Below are 14,651 nucleotides of genomic sequence, written 5' to 3' on the forward strand. Positions count from 1 at the left end.
TATAGTATCTAATTTACCATTGATTTTAATCTAGCATCAGATATTCACTGAAAAAATATTTTTGTTCTAAGTTTCTTCTCCCTTTTTAATGTCAAAAATCCAGAAAACAAAAACCAAGCATTGCATGCTCATCTTGATTCACAGTTTCTCTCCAGGCCCGTACATGAGAGTGGAGTGAGTCCTGTATGCCCTGGGTAATCTGAACATGGATTTTCCTCTTAAAGTCTTAATTATTGCTTCACTAAATTTGGGGAGGGATGCAACACATCTTGGAGAAGGCAGTGGCACCCCACTCCAGCACTCTTGCCTGGAAAATCCCAGGGACAGAGGAGCCTGGTAGGCTTGCAGTCCATGGGGTCGCTACAAGTCAGACATGACTGAGCGACTTCACTTTCACTTTTCACTTTCATGCATTGGAGAAGGAAATGGCAACCCACTCTAGTGTTCTTACCTGGAGAATCCCAGGGACGGTGGAGCCTGGTGGGCTGCCGTCTACGGAGTTGCACAGAGTCGGCCACGACTGAAGTGACTTAGCGGCAGCAGCAGCAAACACATCTACTGTAGGCAGAGTCTCATATTACTTACCCTTTTTAAGGATTCTAATGATAAATAAATTGAATCCTAAATGAACTACAGGTGCTTATGTATTATGTAATGCATCCTCTACTATTTTAGTTATTTTAATTGAGACAGAGTGGCCTACTGGTTTTCTCCAGCTTTTCACTTCCTGATAGGTGTGGGAACTACAACCAAAGAACCTGAGAAATATTGTCAAATACATGGGGGAAAAGTGAGCAAATGGTATCCTGGTGTCCACATATTCAGTGTCCAGATTAACAGATGTTAAGGTTTTGCCATATTTTCATTTATTTTCACTTATTTTAAGAGATTTAAACTAGATGGAGACTTAAACAAGATGTAGATACAGTTGATGTTCTCTTTGAACCCGGCCCTAATCCCATCCCCCTTTCACCTTTTTCTCCCCAGAGATAATTGTGTTCCTCAAGTTGTGTGTATCCTTCCTGCCCATGGTTTCACACTTAAGTCTCTGTCTATACACACTATAAAACATTATTTTGTGTGCTTTCTTATTTTAAAATTTTTTAAGTTTTTAAAAAAATAATTTCACTTATTTTTTATGTATTCATATTTACAGAATTACTTTAGATTTTCACACTTCCCACAATATAGATATAATTTAAAAAGCACAGAAGTTCTCCTCATTTGCCCTATTAGAGGTCTTGCCTGAAAACTGGGTTCACCTCTTGATGCGTTTTGAGCCAAAAGACACAGCCAAATCAAAGAGTAGGAGAACTTACCAGTTGCATTAGGTGAGGGGAACACCAGGCATCTTTCCCAGAGCAGTGTCCCCTAAACAGTTTTTTGGTGATAAAATACACATTACACAGCATTTTAACTGTTCATTCCAATTGATTGCTGGGATTTCTAGAAAAGTTTCAATGTGTTTTTCAGCTTGCAACCAGTACTTTGAAAAATATCCAGGAGACCATGAACTCCTTTGGGAAGTTGAAGGTGTTGGACACTGGTACCAGAGAATACCAATCACCAGAGCATTACAAAGAGAAACACTTAAAATTACAGGTAAGACTGTTTTCAGTTTGGACATAAGGCTAGTGTAAAAGCATTGCCTAATGATGGTCTTATAGTCCAGAATAGTCCAATGTGTTATAATTTGATCTCTCTAGTAATAGGCCTTCTTTTCTAAAGTTTGCATTTTTGTTATATTTAAACATTTGTGTCATTATTAGTAAGAAGACCTAGAATAGCCCTATAGAATATAGCTCAGTAGTCCAGTAGAAATTGGTGGGCAAGAAATGAACACAGATTACTCAGCACAGAATAGGCATCAGGGGATCAAAGGTAGTACTCAGTCTTATGAAGTTGCTAAATAACAGATAAACTATTTAAAACTCTTTTAAGGTTTCATTGTAAGATACTGGTGAAGGGATATCCCACATCCGAATATTTAACACCCTTCTTTAGAGCTTTTATAAAAATCCATACAAAGAATGTGACAATTAAAACCAAATACTAACTGGGTTAAAATTTTAAAAATTCTTTTTCACACAGCAGTTTCTCAAAATGAAGCTAAAAGATCTACATCTGGAGAATACAGTCTTGCCTCTGTTCCAGAATATGAAGCAAGAGCTGAAGACAGTCAGTCTAGTGAGATGCAGCTAACTGTAGGTATACTATATGTTTACCATAGGAAATACCAAGTGTGCTGTTTTTAAAAGAGGTTCAGCTAATATTTAACTTTATAAATGTTATTGTTCATTCAGCAAACTTACGTAACTTCTACTGTGTTACTTGGCATTTTTTGTTAATTGGTTTCTAAGATTTAATTTTCTTTGAAAAATAATTTGGAATACACAAAGTAGTACAGAAGGAAATAAAAATCTGTAATTCTGTTACCCTAGATCTAGCAACTAACATTTTTGTATACGTACTTAATATATATTATGAAACATGTATGTGCATATGTTTCATTTCTGTTTTTATTCTTTTATGCTTCTAACTGGGCTTCCCTTGTGGCTCAGCTGATAAAGAATCCGCCTGCAATGTGGGAGAGCTGTGTTTGATCCCTGGGTTGGGAAGATCCCCTGGAGAAGGGAACCGCTACCCACTCCAGTATTCTGGCCTGGAGAATTCCATTGACTGTACAGTCCACGGGGTCATAAAGAGTCGGACATAACTGAGCGACTTTCATTCACTTTCATACATGCTTCTAACCGCTTTTCTCCATTGACATAATGTTGTAAGCATTTTCTGTGTCATTACTCTTTTTTTAAAATTTTATTTATTTATTTATGGCTGTGCTGGTCTTCGATGCTGGGTGGGCTTTTCTCCAGTTGCAGCGAGTGGGAGCTACTCTTCGTTGCATGCGAGGACTTCTTATTGCACTGGCTTCTCTTGTTGCAGAGCTTGGGCTCTAGGGCGCACAGGCTTCAGTAGTTGTGGCTCACGGGTTCTAGAGCACAGGGTCAGTAGCTGTGAAGCATGGGTTTAGTTGCTCTGTGGCATGTGGGATCTTCCTGGACCAGGGATCGAACCCATGTCTCCTGTATTGGCAGGCAGATTCTTTACCACTGAATCACCAGAGAACCCTGTTATTACTGTTTTAAATCATTGTTGTTAGGTAGCACACTCTTCTATGTAAATACCAGCATTTATTTTCTTAACATATTATACTTGCTTTTACAAATGGCCCAACCATGAACACAATTATACATGCATCTTTGTTCAAATGTAATTATTTCCTTGCACAGATAAATTTCTTGAAGTGAAATAGGTCAAAGGTTATGAAGTTATTTGGGGGAAGTTTGAGGCTACATGTGTTAAGTCACTGTAGAATGTAATGCACTTTGCAAATACTAGGTAACCTGAAAGTAGAAGGGCAAGTCCCCTTTCCTAATTCCAGAGGACTTACCAGGTACTTTTCTGAAACCTACTTGATATTACTTAAAATACCAGTTCATTGGTGATCCTAGAGGTTTATTTTTTCAGCGTTTTGTTGTGGTAGCTTTTACATTATTATTACATTGGTTAATCACTCACTCATGTCCGACTCTTGCAACCCCATATCTGTAGCCTGCCAGGCTCCTCTGTCCATGGGATTCTCCAGGCAAAAATACTGGAGTGGGTTGCTATTCCTTTCTCCAGGGGATCTTCCTGACCCAAAGTTTGAACCTGGGTCTTCCTGTGTTGCATGGATTCTTTACCAGCTGAGCCACCAGGGAAGGTTTTAATATAGTCATAATTATTTTGTATGTTGGTATCTGAATATATTTTTAGTGAGTGTTGAATATGTCTGTGTAAATGCACATGCATTTCAACATCAAGTGCTTTGGGGAATTATTTGTGCCTCTCTTCTTCTGTCTTAATTAGCATGAGTGATGACTATTTGAGTAAAAATTCTGAAAAGCATTTTTAAGGATAATATAAATAATACAATAACTATATAAGGAGTTCAGTTTTTTTTTTCCTACCTTTGGAATTTCAGGCTTCAAAATAAGCCCTTCTATTATGTTGCATCCAAATTCCTCAGATATATTCAAATTCTTTTATTATTGATCAGATATCATAAAACAAGGGAAAGTAGAAAAATCCATTTGTTTCATACATGTACTGAGAGCAATGATTTACTTTAATATTAAGCCAAATAATTTGTGTCATTTTAATGAGAACATTAAAATTTCACTGTACTGTAAAGGCTGGCAATATAAATTAGATTTTCTTTCATTTTAGAAATTCATATTCTTCATATTACTGTAATATTTTAATCAAGGAAGATATTTCTCATATTAAACTCTCTTTTCATTAGTAACCACATGGGGAAGTGATTTTGTTTAACTACATAATATTTTAGCTTTATTGAGGTATAATCGACAAAAATTATACATATTTAAGGTGTACACCTTCATGTTAAGGATGATAAATGCCCAAATTGAAGCATTGGTAATACCAAAGGGGGGGCAGTTTTGAGAGATTCTTCAGTGTCCTAATGGACAGGCTTGTGGTTGGTTGAACGAAGGACAAGAAGTCATTACTGCCCCACAGGTCTTTGATTGGAATAGCATACTGAATTGTTATTGCAAATAACCAAGATAGAGAATAATACTGATTAAATATGAGAGTTTAGTTTGGGACAGATTGGATAGGAAATTGGGTTGGAGTATTCACTGGAGAGAGATTTCATTGGAAATAGAGCTTTGGAAATCAGGAAAAAAGTTGGGAGAATTAAGTTGCATATTTGGATTCATCAGCAAGGAGATGTTAAAGTAAAGGTGGTAGATACAATTACATAGAAGGAGTATTTGGACTGAGAAAGGAGCTGAGGACAGAACAGTTGGAAACCCCAGTGTATATCAGTATTGCATATTAGGTGATTTCACAAGTTCTTGGGCTTATAATAAACTGAAGCTATAATATAGCCCTTTTACTTCTTAAGTGAAAGCGAAAGTTAAGTCGCTCAGTCGTATCTGACTCTTTGCAACCCCGTGGACTGTAGCCCACCAGGCTCCTCCATCTGTGGGATTCTCCAGGCAAGAATACTGGAGTGGGTTGCCATTTGTGAATCTTCTTAATTGATGGATAGTGAATACAAAAGGTTTTATTTGAAAAAGTTTTTAAAAGATTTTCTTTGAAACTGAATGAAGTAGATGCATAGGAAGGAAAAGGGGTCTAAAACTTTTGGTTTTGATATGTATCTCTGTTTTAGATTGATTCTCTAAAAGATGCCTTTGCAAGTACTTCTGAAGGTAAGAAATTCATCTGGTCTATTAGTAAGTCTTTGAGAGTGTTAGAATTAAGTGTGTGTGTGTGTCCCTTAGTATAAATAAAGACTTACCCACCTCTAATATCTAGGTCGGGGTTGTGGTACCACTGATTCTGCTGTGTGAACAGATAAGCTATTGTACCTCTTTTTTTTTCATTCCCTTACCTGTGAAATAGGGACCATAATGTCTGCCTTGTTTATTTCCCAAGATTATTGAAAGAGAATCTAAGTGAAAATTAACATATATGTCACTGACATGGTTTCCTAGCCTGATGTGATAGAAAGTATGTAATGGTGGTGATATAGTTAAACTAGCTTAGTTTTTGCATTTCTGTGTATAATTAATGGGTAATTCTTAGAATACACAGTCAATTAATTATGGGCTTGCTATTTTTTTCTCAGGTCACGATAAAACACCTGTTTCCACTTGTACTCGAAGTAGCCATCTAAAGCGGCCAAAGATTGGAAAGCGGTTTCAGGATTCTGAGTTTAGTAGTTCTCAAGGGGAAGATGAAAAGACTCCTCAGACTTCTCCCACAGCTTCAGTGAACAAGTAAAGCATTGTTTATTTTACTGTCACTATTTTGTGTCCTCTTATTTTCATAGTATTTAGTTTCTAAGGTGACATTTTTTATATTATTTGTGTAGTAAATGACCTTGGTGTAGAAGTTTGTATTTGAGTTCTTCAACAAGTTTATTGATTACACTTACTAAGTGTCACATTGACAGTATTATAGGGAGAAGTTGCTAGTAAGAGAGTAGAATAAACTGAAGTTTTAGTTTCTTGTGTGAAAATCCAGAAGAATCTTCTAGTGGTTATATTATCTCAAATGAGTCATTTATTGTCAGCTTTGAATTTGACAGTAGCTGTGGTTTTCAGTAATCCTGAAGTTCAGTCAATTTAAGAAACCCTCAATTTTACTTTATAATGGACTTATCTGAACTTCTCTTACTAGATTATAGAACATAACATAAATTAGTAATTGCCGTAAATGATATCATCAGCTCCTCCAGAAACTTAATAGTCTGCTGAATCAACAGAACCCTTGGATCAAAACCTTATTTTCTTATTTAAAGAAAGTAAGATTTTGAATAGTATAGTTAAATTAAGCTTTTGCTCTGATAGTCCTACTAACTGTTCTTGAGTCAACCATTCATAACTTTGCCACCTTGGCTATAAAATTATTCTCGGGTAAAGTATTCTGTAGCTATGCTAATTTCATTAATGTATATAATTTTAAAGTTGGATAATTATGTAAATGTTATATTTCAATGAAAAATCCACCATTTTAAAGAAAAATCTAAGTATTTAACTTGTGAAAAGAGTAATAAGAGTTTAGATAATTACGGTTTTTTCCACTGAGTAACATTTTGATGTAATACCCTTTTTAGAAGGGAGTGTAATAGCACATTTTAAATCGCACACCACAGAAATGTTGTGGAATTTTTCTTTAGCAGTGAGACTAGATGCTTAAATGATCAGACACGCTGAGGAACCAAACTTCACCTTTGCCGTTGGCTAGTAGTTTCTAATACACGTGTCTGTTCCTAGGACACAGGTTGAGAGAGCTGCAAGGTGGATTGTGATGTGATAATAGAAGTGAAAGTGCTGTGGATTACAAAGGAGAGCGTGATTGACTCTAATGGAGGGGATGGAGAAATTTGACATTTGGGCCAGGGCTTCAGGGATGAGTAGAAACTCAACAAGCATATTTGGGAAAGAAGACTTTTCTGGTTTGAAGGTTCACAAACTATGGTCTGTAGGCCAGTCTGGCCCACCACCTCTTGTAAATAACATGTTACTGTACCACGTCCATGTTTATTAGTTTACATGTTTACTGTGGTTGCTTTTGCTTTACAGTGGTGGAGTGAGTGAGTGTTCAGAGACCATGTGTCCCACACAACCTAACAGAAAAGTTTGCCAGACCTTGGTCTACGCCAGGGCTGTTAGAGAGCTTCCTGTCACGGCGGGTGTGTTCTGTGCCTTGCCTCTGCTCTGTGTGCCTGTCACTGAGCCCTGAAGTGTGGCTCGGGCGATTGAGGAGCTGAGTCTTTTATTTCACTTAGTTTATTACCATATTATAAATAATTGCAAGTGTCCTGTGGTTACTGTATTGTACCATGCAGTTCTAGACTGCAGGAATAATGTGAGCAAAGGCACAAAACTGGGAGGGGTGTTGGTAAGGAAAACTGATACACAGGTAAGTAGCATCACAGTCAGTTCACTCGCTCAGTCGTGTCCGACTCTTTGTGACACCAAGGACTGCAGCACACCAGGCTTCCCTGTCCATCACCAACTCCCAGAGCTTGCTCAGACTCATGTCCATCAAGTCAGTGATGCCATCCAACCATCTCATCCTCTGTCGTCCCCTTCTCTTCCTGCCTTCAATCTTTCCCAGCACCAAGGTCTTTTCTAATGAGTCAGTTCTTCACATCAGGTGGCCAAAGTATTCAAGTTTTAGCTTCAGCATCTAGTGGAAGGTAAAAATATAAAGGTCTGGTCATGTTAGACTTTGAGAGGATATGTGCTTTATTCTGCAGTCCATAGAGGACCATCAGAATTTTCTGAGCTGGACTATCACTGGTACATATAGAAAGAAAGAAACATAGCTCTTTCAGTCGGTTCAGTTCAGTTCAGTCGCTCAGTCGTGTCTGAATCTTTGCAACCCCTTGAATCGCAACACACCAGGCCTCCATGTCCATCACCAACTCCCAGAGTTTACTCAAACTCATGCCCATCGAGTCGGTGATGCCATCCAACCATCTCATCCTCTGTCGTCCCCTTCTCCTCCTACCCCTAATCCCTCCCAGCATCAGGGTCTTTTCCAGTGAGTCAGCTCTTCACATGAGGTGGCCAAAGTACTGGAGTTTCAGCTTCAGCATCAGTCCTTCCAATGAACACCCAGGACTGATCTCCTTCAGGATGGACTGGTTGGATCTCCTTGCAGTCCAAGGGACTCTCAAGAGTCTTCTCCAACACCACAGTTCAAAAGCATCAATTCTTCGGTGCTCAGCTTTCTTCACAGTCCAACTCTCACATCCACACATGACCACTGGAAAAACCATAGCCTTGACCAGACAGACCTTTGATGGCAAAGTAACATCTCTGCTTTTTAATATGCTATCTAGGTTGGTCATCACTTTCCTTCCGAGGAGTAAGCGTTTTTTAATTTGATGGCTGCAATCACCATCTGCAGTGATTTTGGAGCCCCCAAAAATAAAGTCTGACACTGTTTCCACTGTCTCCCCATCTATTTCCCATGAAGTGATGGGACCAGATGCAATGATCTTAGTTTTCTGAATGTTGAGCTTTAAGCCAACTTTTTCACTCTCCTCTTTCACTTTCATCAAGAGGCTTTTTAGTTCCTCTTCACTTTCTGCCGTAAGGGTGGTGTCATCTGCATATCTGAGGTTGTTGATATTTCTCCCGGCGATCTTGATTCCAGCTTGTGCTTCTTCTAGTCCAGCGTTTCTCATGATGTACTCTACATATATGTTAAATAAGCAGAGTGACAATATACAGCCTTGACATACTCCTTTTCCTGTTGGGAACCAGTCTGTTGTTCCATGTCCAGTTGTAACTGTTGCTTCCTGACCTGCATACAGGCTTCTCAAGAGGCAGGTCAGGTGGTCTGGTATTCCCATCTCTTTCAGAATTTTCCACAGTTTATTGTGATCCACACAGTCGAAGGCTTTGGCATAGTCAATAAAGCAGAAATAGATGTTTTTCTGGAACTCTCTTGCTTTTACGATGATCCAGCAGATATTGGCAATTTGATCTCTGGTTCCTCTGCCTTTTCTAAAACCAGCTTGAACATCTGGAAGTTCACGGTTCATGTATTGCTAAAGCCTGGCCTGGAGAATTTTGAGCATTACTTTACTAGCATGTGAGATGAGTGCAATTGTGGGGTAGTTTGAGCATTCTTTGGGATTGCCTTTCTTAAACCTTACTAAAGAATGTATGTACTGCTAGTCTGGACATGAGTTGGGAAGAAGTTATAGTGTCCAGAGATAATAGGGCTTGAAGAAGGAAGATGAGAATGGGAATAAAAAGTTGTGGATTTGTTTGAAAAGCATTTCAGAAGTAGAACTAAGCCATGTCATTTATTGCCCCAAATGGTATTTTTGAGAATGAAAGGGACGTTACATATAGGCGTACTCCAGAGATGTAGGTTCAGTTCCGCGGTACCAGAGTAAAGCAGCTATCACAATAAGGCAGGTCACAGAAATTTTTGAGTTTTCCAGTGCACATAAAAGTTATGTTTACACTGTACTATATGTCTTTAAAGAAGAAGTATATAATTTAAAAATGCTTTATTGGTTAAAAAAAAATGATAACCATCATCTGAGCCTTTAATGAGTCATAATCTTTTTGCTGGTGTAGAGTCTTACCTCAGTGTTGGTGGCTGCTGACTGACCAGGGAGGTGGTTGCTAAAGTTTGGGGTGACTTTGGCCATTTCTTTAGTTAGACAGCCATGAACTTTGCCATGTAGATTGGCTGACTTCTTCCTTTTAGTAATGATTTCTCTGTAACATGCAGTGCTGCTTGATAGCATTTTACCCACAGTAGAAATTCTTGCAAAATTGGAGTCGGTCCTCTCAAACCCTGATGCAGCTTCTTCAACTAAGTTTATGTCATAGTCTTTATTATTTCACCGATCTTCATGGCGTCTTCAAGAGTGGATTCCAAGAGTGGATTCCATCTCGAGATGGAATCACTTTCTTTGCTCATCCACAATAAGCAGCTCCTCATCCATTACCAACATCCATTTGCCAACAAAAGTCCGTCTAGTCAAGGCTATGGTTTTTCCAGTAGTCATGCATGAATGTGAGAGTTGGACTGTGAAGAATGCTGAGCGCTGAAGAATTGAAGCTTTTGAACTGGGGTGTTGGAGAAGACTCTTGAGGGTCCCTTGGACTGCAAGGAGATCCAACCAGTCCATCCTGAAGGAGATCAGTCCTGGGTGTTCACTGGAAGGACTGATGTTGAAACTGAAACTCCAATACTTTGGCCACCTCATGCAAAGAGTTGACTTATTGGAAAAGACGCTAATGCTGGGAGGGATTGGGGGCAGGAGGAGAAGGGGACAACAGAGGATGAGATGGCTGGGTGGCATCACCGACTCGATGGACATGAGTTTGAGTAAACTCCGGAAGTTGGTGATGGACAGGGAGGCCTTGGCATGCTGCAATTTATGGGGTCGCAAAGAGTCAGACACAACTGAGCGACTGAACTGAACATCCATTACAGTTTTATCTTGAGATTGCAGCAATTCAGTACATTTTCAGGCTCCACTTCTCATTATAGTTCTCTGACTGTTTCTGCCACATGTGCAGTGACTTCCACCGCTGAAGTCTTGAACCTTTCACAGTCATCCATGATAGTTGGAATCAGCTTCTTCCAAACACCTTGTAATGTTGATATTTTGACCTCTTCCCATGAATCATAAGTGTTCATAGTGGCGTCTAGAATGGTGAATCCTTCCCAGAGGGTTTTCAATTGACTTTGCCCGGATTAGTAAGAGGAATCTGTATCTTTGACAGCTGTAGCCTTATGAACTGTAATTCTTAAGAAATAAGGCTTTAGAATTGAAATGATTCCTTGATCCTTGGATTGCAGAATGGATGTTGTGTTAGCAGACATGAAAACAACATGAACTTCATTGTACATCTCCATCAGAGCTCTTGGGTGACCACTTACATTGTCAATGAGCAGTCATATGTTGAAAGGAAATTTGTTGTTTTCCCTGAGTAATAGGTCTTAACAGGGAGCTTAAAATATTCAGTAATCCATGTCATCAGCAGGTGTGCTGTCAGCAAAGCTTTGTTTTTGCCTTTATAGAGGACAGGCAGAGTAGGGAATTCTGAGGGGCCCTAGGATTTTCAGAATGGTAAATGAGCATTGGTGTCAACTGCAAGTCACTAGCTGCATTAGTGCCTAACAGGAGTCAGCTTGTCCTTTGGAACTTTAAAGCCAGGCGTTGACTACTCTTTTCTTGCTATGAAAGTCTTAGATGACATCTTTTTGTCTACATTGAGAAGTCTGTTGTTTATTGTAGCCACTTTCATTCATTATCTTAGCTCTGTGTCTTCTAGCTAACTTGATAGAGCTTCTGTGTCAGCCCTGGTTGCTTCACCTGGCACTCTCATGGAGATAACTTCTTTCCTTAAATCTCATGAACCAGCCTCTCCACTACCTTCAGGCTTTTCTTCTGCAGCATCCTCACCTCTCTCAGCCTTCGTGGGAATGAATAGATTCAGGGCCTTGTTCTGGATTAGGCGTTGGCTTAAGGGAATGTTGAGGTTGGTTTGATCTTCTGTCCAGACCACTACAACTTTTTCTCTAGACCAGCAATAAGGTTGTTTTGCTTTCGTATCATTGGTGTGTTCACTTAGAGTAGCACTGTTGATTTTTTTTTTTTCAAGAACTTTTGGTTTGCATTCACAGCTTGGCTATTTGGCACAAGAGACCTAGCTTTCTGCCTGTCTCAGCTTTCAAATGCCTTTATAAATTTAGTCACTTCTAGCAAGGTTTCGATTTAAAGTAAGAAATATGTGACTCTTCCTTTCATTTGAACACTTAGAGCCATTTCAGGGTTATTAACTGGCCTAATTTCAATATTGTTGTGTCTCAAGGAATAGGGAGACCCAAAGAAAGAGAGAGATGGGTAATGGCCAATCAGTTGTAATAGTCAGAACACATGCAACATTTATCAATGAAGTTTGCCATCTTAGGAGTGGAGACATGTATATGTATAACTGACTCACTGTTCTGTATAGCAGAAACTAACACAACATTGTCAGTCAGCTGTACTCCGATAAAATAATTCATTAAAGTTTGCCATTGTGTATGAGTGTAACCTGTGGCATCTTTAATAAAATAAGTAAAAATGTTTTTCTTCGGTTTCCTAGATTGGAGTCTACTGCACGCACATCAGAGAGCTCGGAAGAATTCTTGGAAGAAGAACCCGAACAGAGTGTGATTGAATTTGAGGATCAAAGTAGTGATAAAGATGCTCAACCAGCACCAGAAACCCAGCCAGGCCTGGAAAAGCAAGAAGGTGAAAAGGTGAGTGATTCGCTTTTTTTTAAATTAATTTTCATTGGAATGTAGTTGCTTTACAATATTGTGTTATTTTGCTGTACAGCAAAGTGAATCAGCTCTATGTATACATATATCCCCTCATTTTTGGATTTCTGAGGTTTATTTATTTAATAGAATGAATGGAGGTAAATTTCAACTTAGTCGTATATTGTTGGAAAAGCATAAAGACTCTTAGTAGAAATTGTAATGTTAAAAAGCATATATGTCTAAAGCAAAGTCGGGTAGTGGAAGATAAAGTGTTAAGTATTTTATGTTTCAAACTGAATTTATAAAGTTTGACATATTACAGAGATAAAATAGAAGGTGTTTAGATAGTAATGTCCTCTCAGTGTGTTTAAAATTCAAATCAATTTGTGGAATTAAACATAAACTTTGAGAAGTGATGCAAATTATGTGACTGATCGAAGCCTACCTTAAAAAACCAATTAGAATGCCTTAAAGACCAAGAAGCTCTAAATTCATCCCATTTTGGATGTAAAGATAGAATTAGTTGTCCAGAAAAAAATAATTATTTTTACTTAACAGTTGATTTACAAATTCCTAAAAAATAACTACATTCTTTTCTTGTTTAATTACTAGGAAACAGGTAAGAAAATAACTTCTTGACTGAGTAAAAAATCTCTTTATCTGTCTTGATTTCTGTAGCTCCTCAATTATTTTTCTCTTTCTTTTTTCATCTTCTCTATTTCCTGTCCTTCTCTTCTTTTTCTTTAATATCTTTAGTCTTTTACAGATTCCTTATTTCTTCTTTCAAATGTGCTTAAGTTTCTTTAAAAATATTTTACCTGTTTGTCAAGTCCAACCAGGAGCTAAGAAAGTGAAACTGCATTACTGATTTAAATTGGAAAAATACATGTTTTAAAAACAAAATTTATCTGCTTCTAGATGATTATGGGAATGTATATTTGTGTGGTTTTTTTCCTTTATTAAAAATTTAAGATTATGCTGTACATACTACATGTAACCTGTCTCTTCTCTCCAGCGATACCTCTGAGTACCTACGTGGTAGGTCAACAGTGACAGTTTCACTCAGTTGCAGTGGCTTTCCTTACTGAGGCTGTCTATTCTCTCTTCCTCTAGATTTTCTGATCGCCTGGCTTTATAACACTACTGCGTTTTGGTTTCTAGGTTTACCTCTTTCTGGAGTTTTCATTTGGTTTTATGCATTTGGTTTTTGACTGTTCTGTTTCCTGTTGTTTTTTTTTCCCCTTTCTCCCCTGTCTTTGTGGACATTCTTGAAGACTCAGTTCTTGACTTTCTGCCCTTTTGTTCATTTTTTTTTTTTTTAAATGCATCTAGTCTTATGACGGAATGATTGTCTCTGTGGGGGTGACCAGTAGCTCTAGACTTTGAAGATTGATCCAGACTATGATCTCATAATATTACCTGCCTTCTGAGTATTTCTGTTTAGACAGATGTCTTTTATCATCTTAAATTTAATCTCTGTTCTTGCCTATCACTTCTCTACTGGGCTTCTTTTCCTATTTCCTATTTTTCATTCTATTCCCAAACCTAGAACTTGAAGGACATGAGTTTTTCTCTTTTGTTTCTCTCTTGTAGTTACTCACCAAAATTCAATTTTTTTACAAAAACCTTTGCTGTCTCTTTCTCATTTTCATCTTTTTAACATTTCTTCTACCCCAGTTGGTCCTTTTGTGAGTTTTATTTTAATTACCTTCTGTGTGCAGTTTATTCTTTGTACTCTGGCCAGATTACTTTTTCTTTTTTTAAATCTGTGGTTTTTTAGATTAATTAATTAATTTGGCTGTACTAGGTCTTAGTTGTGGCATGTGGGACCTTTAGTTGAGGCATGTAGGATCTGATTCCCTGACCTCCAGTTCAAACCTGGGCTCCTGCATTGGGAGCACTGAGTCTTAGCCACTGGACCACCAGGGAATTCCCCAGATTAATTTTTCTAAGTCTCTGATTTAAATATCCCTTAGGAAAATACTCATTATATCATTTCAGGGATTCTATATAATCCAGCCAAGTCTACTTTTAAAAATTCGAGTGTATCATTATTCTAATTTTTAAATATAAAATGTCAATAGTATTAATTAGAAATATTAGACATTAATGGAAGTCTTGTAGATTGATTAAACACGAGAGGAAGAGTTTCAGAAATTGGAGATTGTTCGGAGACAATTCATTCAGGATTGTTTGGAGACAACCATTTATTGACTATACAGTGAGCTCACTGAGGTTGAGGACTCTCTTCTCCCAGCGGGAAGCTTTACCCAAACTCA

At 38.1% G+C, this 14,651-nt stretch overlaps 1 protein-coding gene across 8 annotated transcripts in view; it reads left to right on the forward strand.

Annotated features, from left to right (window-relative positions):
* The window catches only part of FAM169A (family with sequence similarity 169 member A), a 67,152-nt gene that overhangs the window by 45,617 nt on the left and 6,884 nt on the right, over positions 1–14,651 (forward strand). For all 8 annotated transcript variants that reach the window (XM_043489201.1, XM_043489204.1, XM_043489207.1 and 5 more), the window contains 5 exons: positions 1,474–1,602; positions 2,092–2,204; positions 5,243–5,282; positions 5,702–5,852; positions 12,213–12,369. In XM_043489201.1, coding sequence (XP_043345136.1) covers positions 1,474–1,602; positions 2,092–2,204; positions 5,243–5,282; positions 5,702–5,852; positions 12,213–12,369 — 590 coding nt within the window. The remainder of the gene's footprint in view (positions 1–1,473; positions 1,603–2,091; positions 2,205–5,242; positions 5,283–5,701; positions 5,853–12,212; positions 12,370–14,651) is intronic.

The sequence above is a fragment of the Cervus canadensis genome, chromosome 16 (assembly GCF_019320065.1).
Source record: "Cervus canadensis isolate Bull #8, Minnesota chromosome 16, ASM1932006v1, whole genome shotgun sequence".
Classification (NCBI taxonomy): Eukaryota; Metazoa; Chordata; class Mammalia; order Artiodactyla; family Cervidae; genus Cervus; species Cervus canadensis.